Source organism: Stigmatopora argus, chromosome 19, assembly GCF_051989625.1.
Source record: "Stigmatopora argus isolate UIUO_Sarg chromosome 19, RoL_Sarg_1.0, whole genome shotgun sequence".
Classification (NCBI taxonomy): Eukaryota; Metazoa; Chordata; class Actinopteri; order Syngnathiformes; family Syngnathidae; genus Stigmatopora; species Stigmatopora argus.
Window position 1 is genome coordinate 6,472,783 of NC_135405.1, and position 25,680 is coordinate 6,498,462.

The 25,680-nt window shown below is 38.3% G+C and overlaps 1 protein-coding gene, 2 long non-coding RNA genes and 4 other non-coding genes across 17 annotated transcripts; 4 read left to right on the forward strand and 3 right to left on the reverse strand.

Moving 5' to 3' along the window:
* Positions 1-3,918: 3,918 nt before the first annotated feature.
* Positions 3,919-9,074, forward strand: LOC144064592 (uncharacterized). Of its 9 annotated transcripts, none has more exons than XR_013296841.1 (8): positions 3,965-4,028; positions 4,102-4,222; positions 5,539-5,634; positions 5,716-5,777; positions 6,947-7,025; positions 7,138-7,217; positions 7,821-8,668; positions 8,762-9,074. It is a non-coding gene; the product is annotated as an uncharacterized LOC144064592 (long non-coding RNA). The 9 variants fall into 9 exon arrangements; XR_013296842.1 differs by having other exon boundaries at positions 3,967-4,028; positions 4,105-4,222; XR_013296839.1 differs by lacking the exon at positions 4,102-4,222 and having other exon boundaries at positions 3,919-4,028.
* trnaa-agc (transfer RNA alanine (anticodon AGC)) lies at positions 4,389-4,461 on the reverse strand. The gene has a single exon. It is a non-coding gene; the product is annotated as a tRNA-Ala (tRNA).
* On the forward strand, positions 4,560-4,632 carry trnaa-agc (transfer RNA alanine (anticodon AGC)). The gene has a single exon. It is a non-coding gene; the product is annotated as a tRNA-Ala (tRNA).
* Positions 4,738-4,810, forward strand: trnaa-agc (transfer RNA alanine (anticodon AGC)). The gene has a single exon. It is a non-coding gene; the product is annotated as a tRNA-Ala (tRNA).
* On the forward strand, positions 4,917-4,989 carry trnaa-agc (transfer RNA alanine (anticodon AGC)). The gene has a single exon. It is a non-coding gene; the product is annotated as a tRNA-Ala (tRNA).
* LOC144064593 (uncharacterized) lies at positions 7,534-11,937 on the reverse strand. 3 transcript variants are annotated; one of them, XR_013296845.1, is made up of 5 exons: positions 10,555-11,937; positions 9,211-9,279; positions 8,939-9,039; positions 8,754-8,874; positions 7,534-7,970 (listed from the first exon to the last, which is right to left on the reverse strand). It is a non-coding gene; the product is annotated as an uncharacterized LOC144064593 (long non-coding RNA). The 3 variants fall into 3 exon arrangements; XR_013296844.1 differs by having other exon boundaries at positions 8,799-8,874; positions 10,555-11,932; XR_013296843.1 differs by having other exon boundaries at positions 7,534-8,874; positions 10,555-11,925.
* Positions 11,938-13,717: 1,780 nt separating this feature from the next.
* On the reverse strand, positions 13,718-25,674 carry tmem214 (transmembrane protein 214). Its single transcript, XM_077587254.1, has 17 exons — positions 25,378-25,674; positions 23,203-23,393; positions 21,991-22,141; positions 21,701-21,835; positions 21,491-21,573; positions 20,212-20,317; positions 18,692-18,773; positions 17,695-17,796; positions 17,471-17,612; positions 17,306-17,397; positions 17,180-17,228; positions 15,555-15,662; positions 15,324-15,441; positions 15,154-15,250; positions 14,872-15,040; positions 14,230-14,381; positions 13,718-14,155 (listed from the first exon to the last, which is right to left on the reverse strand). The coding sequence occupies exons 1-17, from the start codon at positions 25,523-25,525 to the stop codon at positions 14,029-14,031; spliced, it is 2,052 nt and encodes a 683-aa protein (XP_077443380.1). The 5' UTR covers positions 25,526-25,674; the 3' UTR covers positions 13,718-14,028.
* Positions 25,675-25,680: the final 6 nt, after the last annotated feature.

The following is a 25,680-nucleotide window of genomic DNA, read 5'->3' on the forward strand; positions in this document are numbered from 1 at the left end:
AGAGAAAGTGGCTGCCAAAGAGTTGAAAAGCAGTGTTTGGTGCCGACGTATGTCCAAACTTCTTCGTGTCAATGGTGCATGAAAAAGAAGGATCAATACTTCTGTGGTCTTTGTGTCTCTGCCGTGTTCTCAGGGGGACTCCAAAAGTAACTGCCATGAAAAAGATGTCGTCCATTTACCTCGAATTTGTCCTGATACCAAGCAGGGAGTATCAGAAGTGATGAACAGATGATGTGTTTTCTTTGATTGGGTCATTATATCAACAAAAGCACACACTTACACATTCAGTAGTTCAATAAAATAGTAAAGGAATGGTCTTTTCAATCTGATCTATTTCTATGGATGCTGGCTCCAAATCCTTTTTTTTCTTCAGGAACTGAACTCATTTGAATGGAAGGCACTTTATTTAAGCTATATGTACTGTATATAGAAATTCAAAAGATTTATTGATTGACAGATGATGTGAAGATGGCCCTATCAAGTGTTATTATGGACAAAAGCATGATCTTTTTTTGTGGTTTCTGAACCTAGTTTGACATCTATGGTGTTGTACAGTATTTATTTGTCTGATCTCTCTCTTTTTTAAGCTTTCAAGCATTGGTGCATTGGTCGGACTGACAAATGAAGGCACCACATTTAAAACAACAACAAGAAAAAATGGAATAACTCGCATTGCTTCCCAAGCGCTTGTGTTGTTGTACTGCAATGCTCATTATTGTTGCAATCATGCTGAAGAAATACGTATAAAAATTATTGCATTCATCTGATTTTTTTTTGTGACATTTCTTCTTGAATTCTTAAAGCCAAGAAAGCAAATCAGGTTCTTCTAAGGGGGGCGTGGCTGAAGTTAATGATCTGTGACCATGCGGTTTGTTTGTCGCTGTCTCCCTTGATGAGAACTAATGGGGCTGTTTGTCTAATATACGTTTGGAAAAATAATTCAACAAAGTCTACTCAGAGTCGTTCTTGTGTAAACTTGAATTTGGATACATCAAGGGAAGGGGTTAGGAAACCTACGGTTTGTGGGTTGGGATTGTAATACAGAATAACCTCAAGGGAACAGCAATTTTCATAACATTTCTTTGAAGATTGATCAGAATGTTTTGCTTTCCGCAGGATTCAATACCATCGAGCAAGGTCAGTCATGGAAATCTGTAAGCTTGGGTAAATAGATGCTCTGACTTACCGGCCTTCGTATTACCCGTGCGCAGAGAGGAGTCGTTACACAAGTAAGACACAATTAGCAAAGTGGTGTACCAATGTTATATTACGACATCCATGACTAACTGTCTGTTCACTCAATACGAAAAAGCCTTGGTCGGTCTACACAGAGTGGGAGGCCAGCCAAACACATGTTGTGCACATTGCAGCTATAGCGTAAACAGACAAATAACCGCACGTGTGTAAAAGTACAGGTATTTAGTTCTTAACAGCAAACTAAACTGCACTACGGGGTGCACCGTACTGTGAACACTACTCTAAACACAGTTTTTTTTTGTAGAACAAGTTAGAAACGGCACAAAAGTGCAGCAAAGCACACACAGATATAAAATACATTATTGTAATTAACCCAGCAACAGTATTCCTTGCTCAAAATTGAGAATTCATGGTGATAACCCATGATTATCTCATTAAAAAAATGGAAATTCAGATAACGATAGTGCTTTAAAAAGTGCTGTGAAATTGAAACCATGCAAAAAAAAAACAATTAAAATGGCTATGCAACTGTAATCTTAAATGTAGAAAACATTTTTTTCTTGTTTAAACATTTCTTCGTCAAGGTGGGCAAAACAGTGCAGTAGGAAACGCCCATTTTTTTGCAATTCTGGTTGTGACATCACAACTAGAATGATGATACTTTCTAGCTTTCTAGTGCTATGCTAGCTAGAACAATCACATGGCAACAAGAGAATAAAAAGGCTTCGCATAGCATACTGACAGATCGAGTAATTCTGGGTGTGACAGTATCTTCTGTTTGACGATTACTGTATTTTCCGCACTATAAGGTGCAATCAAAAGACTTCAATTTTCTCAAAAATTGGAAGTGCGCCTTATCTGATGCACTTTATACAGCTCTATCTAATGGAAGTATAACACAATCCCCTACTACTACTACTACCACCACGACTACTACTGCATTTTATAACCTTGTGTGCCTTAAATATGAAAATTTCAAGATCGACCATTCATTGAAGATGTGTCATATAATGCAAAAAAAACATCTGAGTTTTTTGTCCATTTTATGAATGGATTTGTATCAAAATTATCCTCTTCTATCATCAATTCCAAAGTCACCTGCTGTAGTATTTCATAGCCAAATAAGTATTTTACAAAACATCCAAATATTTATCTTCAATTCCCAACAAATCCATTATTCCCACCGAAACTCCAACTTCTCTTTTCATCTACGAGAGGCTTTGATTTGCAACCAAAACACGAGCCGGCGTACAAAGTCCAATCTAAAATCTGTGGCGACGCACCAAAGACCAAAGCGACCAAAATCAGTCTAGCACGACTCCTTTTACAAGTATATATGTGAATAAACGCGTATAAATAAATGATTGAATGAAGCAAAGGTGGCCGCTTAGTTGGACAGATGTGTTTGCTTTTGAGTGGCTGGCAGCAATATGAGATTTCCTGTGGGTGTACCACAGGCTGCAAACAGCGTGGCCCTGTTCAGAACACACACACACACACAAAACAGGCACCCCCACCAGCCTCAGGCTCCCTGCCTGCATGCAGACTCCCTGCAAACAAACCAGACATGCAGTGCATCAATGCTCAAGTGTCCACGCGAGCATTTGAGCCGCTCTACCTGCTGGATTTGCCCCCACACACAAAATACCAGTGGACCTTAAATCTTGCGGATTATGCGGCCTTGGATTTATCCCATTCCTCAGGCGGCTTGAAACACTGGGACACTTTGTCTGGATCTGCAGGTTGAAACCTTAACTCAAAGAGAACCAACATGAAGGTTTTCTTTACTTGGGCATATCCTAGTTTGTAAACTGGAGGAATGTCAGGAAACATGACATATTTGGGGAAAAAAAACGTTTTTTTGCACATATACTAAATGAGTCGTCGCAATTGGGCAGGATACTAATTTTCTCGGGTTGTGTTACAATTTTATGGTAAACTACTTGACATGAGGCAGGCCGGCCTATGAGTGGTTAGTGCGTCTGCCTTACAGTTCTAGGGTCCTGGGTTCAAATCCAAGTTGGTCCACCTGTGTGGAGTTTGCATGTTCTCCCTGGTCCTGTGTGGGTTTTCTCCGGGTACTCATGTATGGTAGGCTGATTGGACACTTTAAATTGCCCCTAGGTATGAGTGTGAATGGTTGTTTATCTCCTTGTGCCCTGCGATTGGCTGGCTACCTATTCAGGGTGTCCCCCTCCTCTCGCTTGAAGTTATCTGGGATAGGCTCCAGCACCCCCTGTAACCCTAGTGAGAACAAAGCGGTTCAGAAAATGAGAAGGCATAACATGGCACAAGGTACAATAAAAAATACTAGCATAGCTACATGAATACTTACCATAATACCTAGCATTTTTTGGCCACCAGTGAATGATCATTAAATTCTAGCCATACCAGTTCAAATGGATTGGACACCTTTCTATTCCACTAACAGCGAATACATTAAACATTTTGGGATCATAATTTGCGGTATAAAAATTCCCCTTATTGGTGGAAATTGTCTATTTAATGTAAGGAAGTGTGTAATTAAATAGCAGCCAAAGATTTGTACGTGCATTCCAGGAAATGCTGAGGCGGCAGAATTCTAGTTAGAACAATTTTCACACTCAATTAAACAAAAAAGTGTGTGTGCTATTATTACTATCAAAATGGCACGTTATGGGGAGAGCATAAAGTTTTATGGCGGCCTCTTGTGATCAAAACGTGTACTGCAACTCGACGTCAGTCCGCTTCCTTTTTTTGCGGTGCACGTTGAGTTCAATAATGGAGTTCTACATTGACGCAGTCGTTGACAATTTTCATCTCCATCAACGGGCTGATCAGCAAAGTAAACAGTAGGTGTTGACGCCAACACTTACATTTCGATCATCACAATGCTGCTGGAGACGAGTGTAATTGTTTTATCAGCAGTTGAGAAGAGGAAAAGGCGTTCGAGTGAAGTCAAGCGTACAACTTTGTTATCTACGTGTTGATCCGCTCTACTTTGCAATAATATCTTGCTCCGATTTTTTGCTCCTAAAAGGCGTGGGTAAGGAGATTGACTTTGAGTTCATAATACGTGTCAAAAGGTAGCTACAATACTACAATGTAAATGCTTTTATGCTCAGATCAAATACGTGAATTACGTATATGGTGTGTTGGAAGTTTCCGGAAGCAAGTGAGAGTTCAATGTAGGGTTAGCAGTGCAAAATGATTGGAGGATGCGGGCATCGATCCCGCTACCTCTCGCATGCTAAGCGAGCGCTCTACCATTTGAGCTAATCCCCCGATAAGAAATAACCATTTACCGACACGTGTAGTATCATATTTGTTCGTTCCTTTTTTACGTCTGGGGAAGTACGTCATATTCCCCATTGTATTGCACCGGGGGATTAGCTCAAATGGTAGAGCGCTCGCTTAGCATGCGAGAGGTAGCGGGATCGATGCCCGCATCCTCCAAACATTTTGCACTGCTAACCCTACATTGAACTTAACTTAAATTTAATTAGAATACATAGCCATTTTTACTTGAGTGGGAAAAATAATTTCTCTTTGTACCCAGCCGGGGGATTAGCTCAAATGGTAGAGCGCTCGCTTAGCATGCGAGAGGTAGCGGGATCGATGCCCGCATCCTCCAATCATTTTGCACTGTTAACCCTACATTGAACTATAACTTAAATTTAATTTGAATACATAGCCATTTTTACTGGAGTGGGAAAAATTATATTTCTTTGTATCCAGCCGGGGGATTAGCTCAAATGGTAGAGCGCTCGCTTAGCATGCGAGAGGTAGCGGGATCGATGCCCGCATCCTCCAATCGTTTTGCAATGCTGACCCTACATTGAGCTCCGTACGTATATTATGATTTAAATACAAAATAAACGTTTATATAAAAAAACGATTTAAATAGCTAAAACACACGAGTTCCCATTAAAAAGGAGATTGTCTGTTTAAAGAGGAAGGCGGGGCATATATGCAGAGCGGATATCCGTCGGACAATGAAGGTTGCCAATTAGAAGCAACAACGGGTATTGTGAAACAAACATTAAAAAGCTTTTCAACGTTGTTTTTATTATTAAAACGAAAATATAAATGTAATTAAACTATTACACGTGTTGTTTAATCTCATATAGATATGTTACATGATTTTTTTGTCGTTTTAGAGGGAAACGATTTCAATTTGGCAACCTAAACTGCCAATTTCCGGCGCAGGAAATTCACGTCAGAATACGGAAGTGATTTTCTTGCTAGACACATGGCGTCGATTTCGATTTACCGCTACACTTTCCCCCGTAATCATTCGTTAAATAATGATTATAGTACATATAAACAATGTTTAACTTTGGATAACATCTCCTGGGTCAGTGTCTTCTTCTATTATGGATCGCTACAACGAGATGAAACTTGTTGAAAAGTTCGGAGCAGAACTTCGTCAAGGAGTACAAGAGGAAACCTGCAAAGGTTGCAATAATTTAATGTCATGTCTGTTACTATTTTGCCGTTTTGGTTCCACTTATGACAATATTCGAACAAAATGTTCAGGAGGACGTCAACAACATCAGGACGGAGCCCCGACCCACTTTCACCTCTTCCTTGATTCTGAGGTAAGTTTGCAAAAATATAACTTCTAGTATATGTACAATGTACAAGTTTGCTTTTCATTTAAAAAAAAAAGCGTATTAATGTGTCCGTTAATTCAACTCGTAACTGCTTTTGCAGACATTCGTCTGGTTGTATTAATTAGATCCAATTTTGTATTTTATTTCATTAGTTCAAACATTGAAATTTTTAGTTGGATTGTCTGTGGGGTTTTTTCCCCATTCGCTTTGTTTTGTTCTTTGAATTGACCTCATACTTTTATAATTGTTATTTTCTGACAATTCAAGTAATATTTTTAATTGTCTAGAGTCCATCTTTTTTTTTAAATTATTTCCCAGGCTATAATTCACTTACTTTTAAGAATATTTAATAGATTATACTTGATTATGAACTTCATTACATTTTTTGCACTTTATCATGTAGTATTGCTTTACATTTAAAAAAAAAAAATACTACATCTAGCAATGCAGTAAAATTAACCCATAATAATATAGCCATAAATATATTTTCAATTGGGCTTTCATTATGTAAATAAATTATTGATTATGCTAAAAAAAATGCTACATTAATTATTGGTCGCCAAACCAAAATTATTCCCTAAAATTGTTCACAGGGTCATCAAAATTTATTTTTGGGGGGTTTAAATCTAGTTTTCCCCTTAAAAAATAATAACAGTTTTCTCACGCTAAGCGCCAATATAGTTTCAGCCCAATTATTGAAATATATTTTGATTAATTCCTTGCAGTGGCGTACCGAGGATTTTTTTTCAATTATAAAGGCAGCCAAATGTGATAAATTTTCTTGAAACTTAGCGAGTTGGACAGCGATTTTCTTTTATAAATTTGCAAAATATATTGCAATAATTTTGAATGATTGATTTCTATGGCGAAAATTTAAATATATTTATTTTGTAAGACAAATGTTTCTGACACAAAAATGAATATTTGGAGCTGTTGGAAAGGTATATTAAGGCTTTATTTCTTAAAAAATGACATAGTATAGTAAGGCTTTTTTCCCTGAAAAAAAACGACATAGCTTTTTATAGTAAGGTTTTTTTCTTAAAAAAACAACTATGTATAGTAGGGCTTTTTTTCTTTAAAAACAACATAGTATAGTAAGGCTTTTTTGTTAAAAAATGACCATGTATAGTAAGGCTTTTTTTAACTGTACACAGGTGAATCATCTAGGATTTTAACCCAGGACCCCCACTGTGATGTCGACGTGGAAACCACTTAACCACTGGTCCCCCTAAAGTAAGGCTTTTTTTCCTCATAAAAATGAGAAATGTGTATAGTAAGGCTTTTATTTGTAAAAAAAAAAAATGACCATCTTAAATTAGGCTTTTTTTCCAATAACTTCACACAGGTGGACCATCCTGGATTTGAACCCTGGACCCCCACTGTGACGCCGATGTGCTCACCACTCATCTGCCGGGTCACCCTAAAGTAAGGCTTATTTTCCATTCAAAAATGACCATGTATAGTAAGGCTTTTTTTCGCAAAAGAACGACATTGTATAGTAAGGATTTATTTTGTAAAAAAAACGACATAGTATAGTAAGGATTTTTTTTTGTAAAAAAAAACGATAGTATAGTAAGGATTTTTTTTTCTTAAAAACCGACATAGTATAGTAAGGCTTTTTTTCTTAAAAAACAACATAGTATAGTAAGGCTTTTTTTCTTAAAAATACCGACATAGTATAGTGAGGCTTTTTTTTTCTTTAAAAAACCGACATAGTATATAGTAAGGCTTTTTTCTAAAAAAAAAAACGACATAGTACAGTAAGGCTTTTTTTCTTTATAAATGACCATGTATAGTATGGCTTTATTCTTTTAAAACTGACCATGTATAGTAAGGCTATTTTCTTTAAAAATAAAAAAACACAGGCATTTTAGTCATATTTGACTTTATTGTATACATAATGAATGAATCTTGGCTTCTGGTTCATCCTCCCAAGGCTCGTGTATGTACAAGATATTTGTTGAATGTAAGTTACAGCATGGAGGAAATGTTCCCCACAAGTTCATGCTTTGCCTTGTTTGTTGACAGACTGGTACCGGCGCCCCTGCTTGGCGTTCGTGGATGAGGACGAGGGCGACTGTCAGAACAACGTCACCATGCGGTTCTTCGACGGCCGGCGGTTGCGATGGGAATGCCAACTGCCCCCCACCATCTCTTCATCGTTTGGATGTCTACCGCCTGCAACCAGTTGAAAATGATTGGGACTGCCGATTGCGTTTTGTTGCTGGTGCGATGCAAACGCATTTCGGACCAATAAAAGTTTGTCTGTTAAATTTGTAGGCTAATTATTTTAACAAATTTTGGTGTAAAGACCTAAATTTAAAATTTAAATTTTAAAGTTTTTTTTAGTAAAAGGTAATTATTCTCATGTCGCAGGTGTCTCTCCCCGCCGAAGGCGGGGAGAGGCACCAAGAGTACGTCTGCGGGACGCGAACCAGCATCCACTCGGCGGTAGGCGCATACTCCACTGTGTGCGCCAAGGGGCCCACCCACACACCCACTAAACTTCGACCGGCTAAGTCTTTTCGGTAAGAGGGTGCTGGAGTGATTTTGGCTAAGTGTGTAAGACGTCTCCGTACTCAGCATGGTCCTGTCCAATAAAAGTTTTCTTGTCTATTGTTTTTTTTAAGCCAATTCTTTTAACTAATTTTGATGTAATGATTAAATGTAAAATTTAATTTTTAAAGTTTTTTTTAGTAAAAGGTAATTAGTCTCATGTCGCAGGTGTCTCTCCCCGCCGAAGGCGGGGAGAGGCACCAAGAGTACGTCTGCGGGACGCGAACCAGCATCCACTCGGCGGTAGGCGCATACTCCACTGTGTGCGCCAAGGGGCCCACCCACACACCCACTAAACTTGGACAGGCCAAGTATTTTCGGTAGGAGGGCACTCGACGAAATTGACTAAGTGTATAAGCCACCTCCCTAAAAAGTAAAGTCCTGCCCACTCGGTTTTTATTTGACCTGAAAAGTGAGAAGTTGGAGGAGGCGGGGAATCCAACCGATTACCTTTTGGATGGTAAGTTGGTGCTCTACTATTGAGGACAAGTCAGCCACCTGGTGAAATCTACATCCACAGGGGAGTCTAAGAAAAACAAAAAAAAGATATATTTTCTGCACAGCAACTTGAATGTCTCTTTTAAACTTACTTTTTTGTCTTCAGGTGTCCTCGCTCTCCACGCTTTGGGAAACCTTTTCGTTGGAAGACCATCCATCCCTCAAGTCATCCATTTTTGCCTTTGTCACGAATCTGAAAAAATAAAAATAAAAGTTGACAGCAAAGTATCTCTTGTTCTATTATTTGACCTTGACTTTGATTTATAAGAAATATTTTTTTTTTTCAGTCTAAAAAGTTTTTTGTAAGGGGATGTGCCTATGCACACGCACTATGATCGCTGCAACAAGGCGAGACATCACATACCAAGCCAATACGAAGGCGACCGGTCGGAGCAGCGCTTCATCCGCAAGCTGGTCCAAAACCTACTCGATCCTGTCAGAGAGACCACAAGAAGAAAGCATTACTATACATGGTCGTTTTTTTTAAGAAAAAGGCCTTACTATACATGGTGTTTTTTTTTAAAGCCTTACTATACTATGTCTTTTTTTAAAGAAAAAAGCCTTACTATACTATGTCTTTTTTTAAAGAAAAAAGCCTTACTATACTATGTCTTTTTTTAAAGAAAAAAGCCTTACTATACTATGTCTTTTTTTAAAGAAAAAAGCCTATACTATGTCTTTTTTAAGAAGAAAAAAAAAGCCTTACTATACTATACTATGTTGTTTCTTTTTTTTTTTTTTTTTTTTAAGCCTTACTATACTATGTTGTTTTTTTAGAGAAAAAAAGCCTTACCATACAATGTCATTTTTTAAACAAAAAAGCCTTACTATACTATGTCGTTTTTTAAGAAAAAAAGCCTTACTATACTATGTCGTTTTTTAAGAAAAAAAAAGCCTTACTATACTATGATGTTTTTAAGAAAAAAAGCCTTACTATAGTATGTCGTTTTTTAAGAAAAAACATCTTACTATACTATGTCGATTTTTTAAGAAAAAAAGCCTTACTATAGTATGTCGTTTTTTAAGAAAAAAATAGCCTTACTATACTATGTCGTTTTTTAAAGAAAAAAGCCTTACTATACTATGTCGTTTTTTAAGGAAAAGGCCTTACTGTACTATGTCGTTTTTAAGGAAAAAGCCTTACTGTACTATGTCGTTTTTTATAAAGCCTTGTTATACATTGTCATTTTTTTACGAAAGAAAACCCTTACTATACTATGTCGTTTTTTAAAGAAAAAAAGCCTAACTAAACAATGTCGTTTTTAAGATAAAAGCCTTACTATACTATGCAGTTTTTTAAAGAAATAAAACCTTACTATTCTATGTCGTTTTTAAAGAAAAAAATCCTTACTATTCATGGTCGTTTTTTATCTTAAAAAAAACCTTACTATACGTGGTCGTTTTAATTTTTAAAAAGCCTTACTATACATGGTCATTACCAAAAATAAATAAAGTTGTCAGATATCACCAATATTACTGGAGAGAGTCTTTCCACAATTAGGATTTTCGCTTTAAGACAAATGGTCTATACGTAAAGGAATTTCGAATTGGAAAAGTCATCATTGAGCCGTCTTCTTTTCTGTCCATGTGTGATCTTTAAACGATTAAAAAACACTAGACGCAATTCGATTTGGAGATACAAGTGGACTGCAAGTGGAACTATATCTTTAGAGAAGCTTGCAATGTAGAAAACGGGAGCATTTCTTACCTTTTCGGCATGCGTCGAGTACACAAAAAACAGCCAACATAAAAAACAACAACTTCTTGGTGAACTTGTGTTCATGTCCTTTAACAAACGTGTCCTGGTTGGAGTTGACCCAAATTAGGCCGTTTAGATCATTCGATTAAAAACATGAAAAGACGTTTACAAACAAAACAAAGCATACAGGTCAACGAAAACCATTTTTTTCCATGGTCTCTTCCGGTCCGTTTCACTTCCGGCCCACCAATGTGACGTCAATTCCGGGAACGCCCTCGACTTTTTTTTTTATTATAATAGTTTTAAATGAAAGCCTAGTCTTATGGGATGCTACGCCTTTATATCAAATCAAAATACTTTATTGTCAACATACACAGCTGTGTATAATGAAATGGGTGAAATATCATTCAACAAAGGTGCTCTTAAATGGGTGAAAATTGCCAAAAGTTTGCACTTTGATGGCCCTCTAAAGTGTGATGACTTCATGGTGTAGTGGTTAGTTCACCTGACTGCCATGCAGGCAGTTGTGGTTCAAATCCCAGTTGGGAATAATTTTTCCCTTAAATAAAAACAACTGTGTGTAGTCAAGACTTTCCAATAATCCCTAAGTAAAGTGTGGCTACTGCATGGTGCAGAGGTTAGTTCACCTGACTGCCATGCAGGCAGTTGTGGTTCAAATCCCAGTTGGGAATCATTTTTCCCTTAAATAAAAACAACTGTGTGTAGTCAAGACTTTCCAATAATCACAACTGTGTGTAGTCAAGACTTTCCAATAATCACTAAGTATAGCATGGCCACTTGATGGTGCAGAGGTTTGTTCACCTGACTGCCATGTGGGCAGGTGCGGTTCAAATCCCGGTTGGGAATTTTTTTTCCCTTAAATAGAAACAGCCGTGTGTAGTCAAGACCTTCCAATAATGACAAAGTTGAGTGTGGTCACTTCATGGTGCAGAGGTTTGCTCACCTGACTACTGTGTGGATAGGCGGGGTTCAAACCCCGGGGGCTGCTGATTTAAGACAAACTGGTGGATGAACCATTTTGCCATTAAAAAAGACTAAGTCTTTCCTTAAATAAAAGCATACAATGACCATGTATAGGCGGACCGCCTCATAGTGTAGAGAACATGTGTCAAAGTGGCGGCACGGGGGCCAAATCTGGCCCGCCGCATCATTTTGTGTAGCCTGGGAAAGTAAATCATGAGTGCCGATTTTCTGTTTTAGGATCAAATTAAAATGAAGAGTATAGATGTATATTAAATATCCTGATTTTCCACCTTTTAAATCAGTAATTGTAATTTTTAAATCATTTTTTTCTGTGTTTTTAGTTCAAAAATCATTTAAACATTATTTTACATCTATAAAAAAATTGAATATTCAGGGTTTTTAATCCAGTTCTTTTAATCCATTTATCAAAAAAATAAGCTAAATATTATATCTAAAATGGTCCGGCCCACATGAAATCAAGTTGACATTAATGCGGCCCGCAAACCAACCTGAGTCTGACACCCCTGGTGTAGAGGGTCGGTCATCTGCCTACCATGTGGCAGGTGAGGGTTCACATCCCAGTGGTGCACATGGTGTCACCAGTCAGCCATAAGCTGACTGGAAAATTGTTTTGCTGAAAAAACTGACTAAATCTTTATTTTAATGAAAAAAGATTCATCCATATACTGAACTACATAGTGTCGTGATCAGTCAAACGACACCAAGATTCAAATCCCAGCTGCCCACATGGCAGTCAGGTGAACAAACATCTTCGCCAAGGGTGTCAGAGTCAGGTTGGTTTGCGGGCCGCATTAACGTCAACTCGGTTTCATGTGGGCCGGACCATTTTAGATATAATATTTAGATTTTTTTTTATATAAATGGTTTAAACAACTGGATTAAAAGTTTAGAGTAAATTTGTGTCAAGTAAGGAGGTGGGTGGATGACTTAGCTCACCTCATAGGGTGCTTGCTTGCCACGCAAAAGGTAGTCGGATCGAATCCCACATACGTCAACTTGTCACTCTTCAACTGAAATGGAAAAAAAGAGTGAGTCAATTTTTGTCAAGTAGGGAGGTGGGAACATAGCTCACTAAGTACAGTGCCCACTTACCATGCTAAAGGTGGTTGGATCAACTCCCACATCCTCCAAGTTGTCACTTGTCAGGTCAAATAGACATATTGTTAGCCAAACCTTGGTGTGTATAAGCGGGCGCTTACCACATGACAGGTGGTTGGATCGATACCCGCATTTTAAAAGAGAGCTTTACTATACGGAGCAGGCCGATGACATGAATGGTAAGCTCTGGGGTCCTGGGTTCAAATCCATGTCATGTCCATCTGTGTGGAGTTTGTATGTTCTCCCCAGGCCTGCGTGGGTTTCCTCCCACATTACAAAAACATGCATGGCAGGCTGATTGGACACTAAAGGTTGTCCATCTTCTTGTGCCCTGCGATCGGCTGGCCACCGATTCAGGGTGTCCCCCACCTCTGGCCTGGAGTCAGCTGGAATAGGCTCCAGCGCCCCCACGACCCTGAGGATAAAGTCGTTCAGAAAATGAGATTAGCTTTACTATACATTGTCATTTTTTTTGAAGAAAAAGCCTTACTATAGAATCTATTACTTAAACTATAAACAATGTTCAAATTCGTTCGTACAGCTTAACAAACACCAAAAATCTATCAAATGATAACTTAGACAGATCACTCGTTTTATCTCACAAAACACATTTTGGGATGCAACTTAACGAAGCTGCTTTTTGGATTGGCTTGGCTAAGGCAGTGGCTTAAGAACACTGGTTGAGGCTTGTTTTTATTTTCATTTTTTCTTTTAATTAAATACTATCTTTACGGTTTTGGAAATGGGTTTCTGAGCAGACACACAGACAAACAACAATCACCAAATATGCGTGCTTCTGACAAGGAGAACAGAATGATCTCAAACACCGACAGGTTTTGGCTCATTGAGTAACAATACAATTATGGGGGTTTTGAAGTGTTAGCGAGTGGACTTTTCCTCATCCAAAAATTAAATTAAAAAAAAAACCTAATACAACACAGTCACAAACATTCTGGATGTGATTTTAAGCATGGTCACATTTGAGTAAGAATGTGATGAGGTCAGGTAAAAAAACATTTTCCAACAACTTTGCCACTTGTCATCCAACGCATTCCAATACAGTATAGTATATGAATAAAAGGAATTTATAAATCATCTTTAAGTTTACATAAACTGACCTTTACAGTAGAAAACCCAACCTGTATCTGCATCCAGCAGTGAAAAAGGATTGATAGAAAAAAGAAAAGAAAGTATAAACTTGATAAAAATTTAGACAAAACGACTTACCTAAGAGTTAGTTTTAGACCCTACAATGTCCAATCACAGTTTAAGAGAAGAACAGAGAGTGTAAGGCAACTTCAGATGAGGTCACCTTGTGGATTTGACTATTTTTAGTGTGTGTGTTTGTGTGTGTGTTGTATATTAGTCTGTAGTAGTAAATTACGGCGGCGTCAGCAGCTCCTGAGCCCACGTGGTGATGGCCGAGGTCGTGTGTTGGAGCAGCTGCCACGTCGAGTTGGTCAAGGACAACGCGTGCCCTCTTAGACACGTCACCGATATTTCACCGCTGTAGCAAGCACAAAAATGAGACTAATTAAATCTGCTTGTTGAATATTCATCAAGTTGAATAAAAGCACTGACTTGCAGGAGTCCTGCAGGTTGGTCCACGCTCGCTGCAGCAGGTCTATTAAAAACATCAACGCTGGCAATATATAGTTTTGGTGGAGGAAGAGTAGCAGCGATTTCAGAAAAGCCAAAAAATCGCAAACGCTGTCAGGAGTATTGGTCTGTACCTGCATACCAAAAAGGTTTCATCATATGATCGAGGTTTTCTTTTTTTTGCAGTTACCGTATTTCCTCGCATATACGCTGTATTTGTAACTAAAAAAAATGACCGAATCAAGCGTACGGCTTATATGCGCACAAGACTTGCTATTCTTTTTTTCTCACCAGTAGATTTCGGCAAGGTAACATTTATTATTTGTTGGTTATTCTGTTTTGCAGTTAAGAAAACCATTACTGGTTGATTTAATCCTTATGATGTTGACCCTAATAATGCGCTTTTGATTCATACAATACCATGTGTGATGATTTTCTTAAGATTTTCCCTTCAAAGTAACACATTTGTACTCCCTATTAAAATCATGAATATGGGAGGTGAAAATTGTGAATCACGGGACGGCTTATACGAGAGAAATTGTAAAATTCGCCGATTTGAAGGCTTATATGCGAGTAAATACGGTAGTCTTTTGTGTTCCATGGATTCCCAAGATGACGTCTCACCCATTCTATGAGCAGAGGGCTGTTTTCTTTGACCCACACGATGGCGTGTTTGCTTTTTCCAGCGACGAATGCAGCTGTTGTTTTGGTCTTCTCCACACCTTGGTCTAACAGCGGTCTCATAGCCCGTGTACTTTCAGAGTAATAGTATGGCATATTCGTCTCGAGCCAGCTTAATACACACAACAACAATAATAATGATGATTACAGGTTTGATCACTTAAATTGAACAAAAACTTGAAAAGATCCAGAACACTTTGCTTGCGTTGGACTGAACGGGAATACCTGAAGCTCTGCTTAGAGTAAACTGTGATTTTGCCCCACGCCTGCTTAGTCACCCCCATGACCCCCGAGCTGTGAAGATATTTGGCTGTGGTTGAACCTGTAACAAACCATCCATACAGCTATGACTTATTTCAAGTGCAGCATTCCGAGGCGGGAAAAACATGTCATACTGGAAAAGGAGCCGTGTGAGCGGATGTCCTGAATGATGAAACCAGCAGCAAACACGAACAGGACCATCAACACCTTTGACCAGGGGAATCCACGACCTTGCATTTTCACCTGTAGACTCTGGAAAGAAAAAAAGTCATTTTTAGTATAATCCGGCAACCAATCGACATAAGTTGGTCTTCTTGTCATTGTGAGAAAAAGAACAAGACTTTTGGATTCAAACGTCTACCAACCTGACACAGATTATTGCAGTCGCTAAGGTCCTGAGACTGGTTATTGTCTTTCATCTCTTCATTGGTCACTTTAAACGACTGAATCGTTTCTTCGAGATTCTTCCTCAGCTGCAAGAGAAAAAAAATGAACAAAATTGGAGTCTCTTAATTCGAAAAGAAAAGGTAAAAAAAGGATGCTCCATGACAGAGCCTTTACTGTTGAATACACCTATTAACCAAATAATTATTGCACAACATTCAATACACTTACACATATAAAGATGAAAGACCAGAAAAGAAACATGAAACATAAGCAGCAATGCATTAACAAAAACAAGACACATGGCTGCTCAGTCCAAGATTTAAAACAGTTTGACAAACACAAAGAAAATAGTGTTGACCCGATTCTGACTTTTATCATTCCATCCAATCCAAATTTGCTCAAGATGTTTTGCTAATACCACACCAACACACATTCATAGCCCAGTAAAAAAAATAACAAATAATATTTTAGTATTAATAAGAGCCCTGCTGATACATCAAGAAAATACAGTCGTACCTCTACTTACGAAATTAATTGGTTCCAGAACTTTTTTCGTAACTTGAAAATGTTGTAAGTAGAGCAGTACTTTATATACGAAAGATGTGAGAAATACACAAAAGAGAGAATTTTATAGGAAAATGTATTAATGTCTTAAAATATTCGAATTACAAGCATACAAAATCTATCTGTGCGGAAGCATGATATGCGTACGCGCATTTACCTATGACCTGACGGCCAGAAAGCCGTCCAGTTTGTAGTACATTTTAGACTTTAGCGGGCACCCTCTGTGTGTGTGAAAATATGTGCCGCGTTGCATTCGTACGGTTTTTCTCGCTTAAAGAGGGGAATTGCAATTAGTAATAAGAGGAAGATTTAGCCGAGGTTGACAGGTATGTTAGAGAGAATTTTGAAACATGGATAGTGGTTGTTTTGAGACAGCCAATGAGAGCACAGTAGAGTGTAGCGAGGTTTTAAAGCACATGTGCCAAAGTGGCGGCCCGGGGGTCAAATCTGGCCCACCGCATCATTTTGTGTGGCCCAGGAAAGTAAATCATGAGTGGCGACTTTCTGTTTTAGGATCAAATTAAAATGAAGAGTATAGATGTATATTAAATTTCCTGATTTTCCCCTTTTTAAATCAATAATTGTAATTTTTTAATCATTTTTTCTGTGTTTTTAGTTCAAAAATCATTTTGTAAAATCTAAATATATAAAAAAAGCTAAAATAAACATTGTTTTAGATCTAGAAAAAAATGAATACTCAGGGCTTTTAATCGAGTTCTTTTAATCAATTTATTTAAAAAAAATCTAAATATTATATTTAAAATGGTCCGGCCCACATGAAATCGAGTTGACATTAACGCGGCCCGCGAACCAACCCGAGTCTGACACCCCTGTTTTAAAGTGAGAATCAATGCATCCACGACTATATTTTCAAAATAAAATAACGGATAAGGAAATGCATTTACTTTTTGGGGGATTTCGTAACTTGGATCTTTTTCGTATCTCAAGGCACTCATTTGCATATGAACATTTCATACCTAGAGCCATTTGTAAGTAGAGGTATGACTGTACATTTGATTTCTTTATATTTGCATTATACCTTTAGTGGCAGGTTACTCCAGCAGCCCAACAAATGCTTCAGCAGCAGGCTAAAGAAGCACAATTCACAACTCAGCCATTTTAAAAATCAGTACACAAATTGTCTGCGCAAGCTTGTCCAACTCACCTGGATTGAGCCAAGTGTTTGGTGTACAGCTGCCGCCAAACACTTAAACTCTGAGCATCCACCCGCAAACACTCTGTCATACTGTTCAGCAACTGAAAGAAACAGGAGGAGGAAAAAGGCTGACATTTCTGAACCTTTGAGTTCACATGAAGACTTTCACCCGACCTCTTTCTTCATGTCCCCCGGACAATGGGGCGTGGCTCTGGAAAGAAACGATGGCAGATACGTGTGTAAGGTGCTTTCAGGTTTGGCTCCAAACGCCAAGGCTTTGAGACGAGGGTAAAGCCGCCTTAGTTGCTGCTGCAGACTGCCAAAATACACACAAAAGACTTTAAGGGTACGATGCATGTACGAACAAAGGATGTCTAAAAGTTTGGACATGACAATACCTTGCCGGAAGGGCATTCTTCGGCATGAAGGCAAAATCCAGTAAAGGAAAAAACTCTTTAGGACCCATGATCCCAAATCCTTTTGACAGGTTTGCATGGATGCTGGAAAGACAACAAACAGGACGATGTATTATTTAGAACTTGAGTAATGTATTCATAGCACTTTTTTTTACATTCCTTAGACATGTTTTGTTATCCAGTGAAGGGTGTATAGATGCGTTGAATTATTGAATTTAACCCTTTATTTATGTTTACTTTTTGTTTAGGCTTGATGGTGAGTCATGGCGAACTATGTGTTCTTGGCTTGAGTGTACTGAGAAGAGTCTGTGATAAATTAGTAGTAATAAATCAATTTTCTGATACCCCTTAGTTATCCATTTAGGGTCAGAGACTAGCCTCTGACAAAGCTCTTATGTTGTAACAAATGATGTCACGATCTGATACTCAGTATCGATATTGGCGCCCTATTTTTGGAGTATTGGATTTTATCACAAGATCGGATCCAATCCAGTAGTAGTTTTTTTTTCAGTGCCATTGAGTTTTTCGACTACAGTAAATCAGTCCACCAGGCAAACATTTCTGCTGAGTGGGAAAATGTCTCTTTGGGAAGTAATGATGGTAACAGAGCATGGTGTAAGATTGGGCATTTCTTATTAATTAATGTGAGTCCTGGTACTACTTTAATACTTCGACTTTGATACATACTATATTTTTTGAATTATTTTACTGGCTGGAAAATTCTGGCATCAGAATTGGATTAGAAGTAAAAATAAATAAATAAAAGAACTGATTGTTACGTGTCGCATTTTTTTTAATCCTACAGCAATATTTTGTGTTGAATTGCAGCACTGTGCTGAAATCAACATTAAACCTCTTTTTGAAGATGTCGACTTCAATTTTATCACGTTCCAATCGAATTAGAAATAAATCTAAAGCAACAGAACTCTTTTTAACAAGAGCAAATGGGAGGGCATCTTGAAATTTTGGATGTACTTACTGGAGCAGTCTTTCCAAATAGGCAATGGCATAGGATGACAGCGACTTCACTCCCAGGACAGGAAGCATGATACCAAGCCACACTGGAACACAAATTCAACAGATACTGAACCGGTCTCTCAGGCATACGCGGTAGCATTGTTCAGCATACATTTTTAAATAAAAAAAAATAATAATAATAACATTTAAGGACGTAGCATTGTCTTGCGTCATGGTGTTTCATCTTTGTCACTTTGCAGTTTCGCGCAGGTCGTCTTTTTATGCGCATATAAGCCATACCCTCGATTCCATTATCATTATTTTGTCCGACAAATGCAGCTTATATGCGAGTAAATATGGTATATCTTCTCACAACTAACTAAAAGATACTAGGGACATGGAGGCAAATCTGGTTGGATGCTAGCGTACCAATTGCGTCACGAGGCTGCTTTGAATTTAACACAACGCACTAGGGGATGGTTCGAGTCATTGTTCCGCAACTTTCCTGGAGTGAATTTTTAAAACTAGAAACCTCACAATGATGTATTGCGTCAATGATGTAAAATTATTTTCAAATGTTTGACAGTGCTTTATGAACTAATATAAAAGAAATTGGAAAGCAAAACCTTGACCTGTCAATTGCTAATCATTGGTGGGACTCATTTACAAAATCTCAATGTATGCATTCATTTGACCTTGATACAGATTGAAGCCGTCATAACTCCAAGATGTGTTTGGCACAATTTTTGTTCCCAAATGTGGTTGATATCTGTGAAGTTTTTTTAACCTAGTAATCCTCAATCCTAGCAAATATATTTTGCTAGTATGTCTAACATTTTTTTCAATAACCATTAGCAATTTCACCATATTTTTTGCATTTTTGGTCTTCTGGAGGATTACGCCCCAGTTTCAGCTAAAGCATTGTCGGTACTAGCCTTTATCTCAAAGCAAGTTAAAATTTGAAGTCCAAGACCAGGTATTTGAATAAGGGAAATATGAACAAATTTTATTAGAATCAAAACTTTTGTGGACTTGTCAACTCAGTAAAGCTGCTTTTTATTGAATTTTATTTTTTCTTCTATATTTTCCTATTGTGAGTGTACCATTAGACATGTGTTAAATAACCAATGCTTATTATGTTAGATATGTTCCAAGTGTGTATGTTCAATGTAAATATGTTCAATGCTTATAGTTGAGAATCATCTATCAGTGTGCGCATCAATAAAGTATTAAAAAAACGTTCAACAACACACTGAGATCCCACTTTACAGAAGAAATTAACTGTTAATACATCTTTTGCCGCAATACTAAGAGCAGAGAGGATTATTTTCTAGTTAGTCGAGAAATATTGGCTCATACAGAACACAAGATCAGGAAGGAATGCGGTGTACTTTTGCCTCATTAACTTGCAATGATGTGTCTAGTCCAGCAAAATATTGGCCAAGTAGAAGAGAGGTCGTTCCGCCCACAACACGGTTGCAGCGCTTGAAAACTCACATAGTGGATAGAAATGACTGAAGTGAGGATTGTGTTGAGCATTACCTCGTAGTCCCTGGCTCAGATCATAAAATCCTGCTTGGCCCAAAGCCCACATGATGGTCATACACTTCGTTGGGTGATTCTGCACCGACCGCAGCAACTCCAAATACTAAAAATGAATGATTCAACCATTATTCAATTAATTTCCTAAATATATAAAAGTAATGGAGCACTTTTCTTATTACATGTAATCATCAGATATGTTCTGATGTTTTTATATTTGGTTTGCTAAATAAATAATTACACATGTGCAAATTTCTCTGTGATCAGGCAATAGAAGAGTTAAATAAAGTTATGTTTAATTATGTTATTCGGTTAAGACAATATTATGCTACATGCCTGGCTGAACTGTGGAGGGGGAAAAAATGAATGGACATTATTCGAGTACAAATAAAGACTCAATAATGCCATAATGTGATTTGTGTGTTTTTGTATCACATGATACACATTTGTGTGCTTGGTTATCGCGATCAGAGGCACGATTAGTAGATATGACTTGTTTGTGGCATTCAAAATTTATGGTGGACTTCTCAGGTTACGATTCCATTGCTGGTAGAAAGGAATGGAGTCATGCAAATTTTGATTATTCTCTCATAAAGGTATGTACAATCTTGCCTCGATTATCACGACTTGAATGATCAGGAATACACTTTGCAATTTTTTTTGCTACTAATTATTTAAAAATATATAGATGTTTTTAAAGTTCATAAAAATGTGAAAATACACACTGAAACTTGTAAGCGGAGGACACCGTTGCTAGTAGGAGAAAAAAAGGTAGTTATAATAGCGGTGACCCTACTTGGCGATTTTTTCATCACGGCCATGTCTGGTCTATATTAACCGCAATATTCGAGGGATTACTGTACGTGTCATTTTAAATGTGCAGTAGCCTATACTGTACTAGCGATTTAACTAACACAGTCTAAGGATTTCCCACTCATTCAAGCAAAAAAAAAAATCCATTCTCAGGGGCCTCCAAACGATATATATATTTGTCTGCCAGAAGAACAGCTGCGGATGGCAAATGTAAAAGCTAAACGGGGTCAATAGTTCTGATCGCAAATCATTGATTGTGTCCAAATAGTCAATTAGATAACCACCAGCCCCCTGTGCTGTTCCCAAACATAAATTATGCAGGAACTTGTTGTGTTGATTATTTGTACGACACGTCTTAAAAACAAGAAACATAAAAAAGGAGTCGATTTCCCAGTTCAGTTCTAAAAATACAGAGTAAACAGCACTAAAAATTTGTGCATATGTAACTCTTTTTATAATCACTCACCTCGGGCAAATTCTGAGTTGCCAATTTGGGTTTCTCTTGTAAAATTGCTTGAATGCAAACTCTATATCCATGTAGTGGCTCACCTGGAAACAAAGTGAAATAGTTGCTGGTGTCAAGATGAAACGGTGCTACAGTTAGTTAACAGAAATTGAATGTTTTTTTTTTTAAACATTCTATTACTATTGTATAGTAGTAAATGCAACCCCCTACCTGTGTGCCTTTCCAGTTCTCGAAGCATTGTATAAATACAGTAGTCAAAAAAATCTGGTAGGCTGTCACTGATGGTTCCAAGGATGCCTTTGATGACACCCCTCAGCTCTTTGCTAGTAAGACAATATGGGTAATCTGTGGACAAGTGACCAAAGAAGCGATTAATAAAGACCAATCGGGGACGTACCCCACCTTCCAAGTGAACTGGGATAGGTCCAGTACAAGTATTACTACTATCCAATCGAAAAGAGCAATTTCTTAAGTAGAAAAGGTTAAAAAAAAAGACACACCATGAGCATAACTGCTGAGGGTGGGCTCTACCACTGGTGCCGTCAGCTTGAGGTTGAGGTACCCCGCCAGGTCTTTAGACCACACCGACGGGTTTTTTGGGAACATTGTTTGACTCTTTGCCAACTGCTCTTTCAGATCGTTGACATCCAGCTAATAAAAAGACACCAGAATACATAAATACAGTCATACCTCTACTTACGACATTTTCAAGTTAGGAAAAAAGTTCTAAAACCAATTAATTTCGTAAGTAGGGGTGTACTTTATATATAAATTAACGAGTTTGTTCCATGGTCCTCACACAACTACCAACTAAACCCTTTAAAATTGGTCAAAGTGTCCCAATTTTGTATGAAAGATGTCAGGAAACACAAAAATGAGAGAAAACGATTTATTAATGTCTTAAACTAAATAAAGCGTATGAAAATGTGCCCTGCACCGCAGAAATAGTTTACTCCGGGGCCGTTATTATGGGAGACATACCTAATACCTGTGTTTGTCTGCCAGATGGCAATAAGAGCCCGTTCTACCAAGGCCAAAAGCCGTCCACTTTGTACTACATATTAGACTTTTACATGTGCCCTATGTGTGTGTGAAAATATATGCCGCATTGCATTTTTACAGTTTTTAATTGTTTAATAAGGGGAATTCCAATCATTAATAAGGGGGGCATTTAGCTGAGGTGGAAAGGTGCGTAAGAGAGAATCTTGAAACATGGATAGTGGTTGTTGTGAGCCAGCCAATTGAATTGAATGCTTTTATTGTCATTATATGAGATAGAATGAGAGCGATGAAATGAGAGCCCAGTAGAAGTTACCCAGGTCTCTAAAATCAGAATCAATGCATCCGCGACAATATTTTCAAAATAAAATAACAGATAAGGAAATTACTTTTTGGGGGATTTCATAACTTGGATCTTTTTCGTATCTCGAGTCAGTCACTGAAAATTTTCGTAAGTAGAGATATGACTGTAGTACATTTATCAACAAAGAACCATTGAGTAAAAGCTAGACCGGCATTCAGCATGTGATTGAGCGCCTCAAACCGCCTCGTGTACCAGCTTTTTTCTTGTATATGATATGATAATGGTACTACCCAAGCTTGAAAAAAAAAGGGTTAACATGTTCAAATGGAAATATAGGGTCAACAAGGTGACCGCATAAAATTCATTTTTAAAAAAGTGTAAAAATGTGTCATCTAAAACAATCACTCACCGCTTTAAAGGCTGCTTCTAGAGTCCTGTGAGTGGCAGGGGTGGAAGCATTACTGGGGGGCGGCTTCTTTGTTGGTTTCATCGAAGAAGACTTCTTTTGTGGCTGAATTGGCGGCGGAACCTGCTCCTTGTTCTGTTTCTTTGGGATCTGCTCCAAGGCTACAAACATACCGTCTGAAATCTTCAAGGGCGCTGAGGGATGCAAGGTGTTGGGGATGAGATCTCCGCAGATAAAGCAGTCATACAGTTAACAGCGCTTGGTAGTTTGGTGTTACGAAAATGTTGCATTCCCTTCCCCTTTCTGCTCCCTCCCCTCACAGTGCTTGTTTAATCGTCTCTCACCATTACAGCTTTCGTAATAAACTGCTACTATTCAGGCCAGATTTTACACGAGTTTTAAATGGAGTCAGAGTGCATAACAGTAAGGACTTTATGAACAAATGATACTGAATATTTAAAAACAATGCAGTCTTTGCTATATTAGTGAAATGAAAACGGTAGGGTACACTAGATGAAATTGGCCGCCCGGCGGTACCTTAATAGAAGTGTATCATGAATTAATTAATGAGACTGCAGGTCTTATAGCACACGTATTTTTTTTGTCCATGTTTACACAGCCATTTTTTCATTCAAATGTCTGAAATGTGTCAACAAAATATGGCAATACTGTAGAAATTGCCTTGTATTTTTAATACTTTTAGTGAAATGTAACATTGTTTGAAATGTGTACATATTGTAAAAATATCATATTGCCAAAAGAATCCATTGTATTATATTGTGAAGAAATTGGTGATTTCACCTTTAAGTATTAGCACAGAATGTCCTTGACAACATGCACTTATTGATACAAGGCTTTGTAAAAACAACGTGATTTGAAGTTACAAACAAATGGTCAAATTGCAACATGTTGTTGCTGCAAAATCAGGCAACATTCCAAACATTCACCAGAGTCACAAAGTAAACGTCCCATCAGTATCAGCCTTGGATCATTGTAAATTCCCTTTGTTTAAACTATTCAACGTGGGGCACTTGTAGTTAATGGGCCTTGACATTCAGTCATACATTCATTTTCTGAACCGCTTATCCTCACAAGGGTCACGGGGTGAGGGGGTGCTGGAGCATATCCCAGCTAACTACGGCCACCAGGTGGGGGATCATGTTTGTTTCATTCCGGAAAAAAAGGAATATAAATAGACTGACACTACTGTAATTACATTCAGCAGCCAAGTGGTTAACGTGTGAGCCTCACAGTTCTGCGGTCGAGGTTCCGATCCCAGGTTGGTCCTCAATGAGTGGAGTTTACATGTTCTTCCTAGGCTTACGTGGGTTTTTTCGGGGTACTCCGGTTTCCTCTCACATCCCAAAAACATGCAGGGTACGGTGGGTTTACACTATAATTTGCCCCTAGGTACGAGTGTGTGCGTGAAAGTTTGGGATGGTCTACTTGTGCCCTGTTATTGGCTGGCCACTGATTCAGGGTGTCCCCCACCTGGTGCCTGTAGTTAACTAGGAGAGGTTCCAGCACCCCCCGTCCCCCTTTAGAGGATAAGCAGTTCAGAAAATGAATGTATGTTTTATTCAGCCATGACATTCTAAACTTTCATCATGATGTGCATTTTGACACGAACAAGACACAATTGTAGTTTGGCGGTATGATTCATATTGGCATTGGATTCATTTATTATGTTACCCAGAAGTTGAATAAAATGCTGGAAATAATTAGGAACGCGGGCCTTGGTGAGTGAGTTTACCCAAAAACATGATAAATACCACCAAATGGGATCATTTTGGCAAGTCAGCAGAGGCGACGATCGGTTATAAGCACATGATGCAGACTCACAATGATGACGTCGCCTAACGTTAACACATCACCTGGTTACCAATTGCAGACTAGTTGTGAAGCAACATCTCGTGCATTACTAAATTGTAGCAACGCCATTTCGTGAAGTAACATTTAAAAAGTAAAATGTTCCGATTCTGCAACACGGGATTGTTAAATGGGAAGTACAGCCCGATGCTAAGCTACCTAGCTGACTAACTAGCTTGCGCAACTCGTTATTGTAAATCACGCTCAACAGACAGCGTTTGATCGTTCTAATTTAATGAACTATTTAGCTTAGTATTCAAGCCCACGTGGCCAAAAGGCATTAAACAAAACTGAGTTGTGTTCACTTACGTCTGGATAGCAGGTTGGATTCCCCGAGTGCTTTTCTGTTGCCAGAGTTGCCCTTCTTTTCAACATTGCCTTTTCCAGATCCTGCATTATTTTTCTTGGTCTTCCTCACCACTTCCCATTTTCCGACCGCACCATTACTCGACGCCATGCTTCCCGTCCCAATCCGTAGTTAAGTTCTGTCTGCAGCGGTTCCGACTGGCTTGTCCGTGGCTGAATGGTAAAGGGAACAGGCTAAAGGCTAAGGGGAACTAACGTCTGGGAAGTTTTGAACGTCAGAATGCCACGTGTCTTGACGTGTGTGAC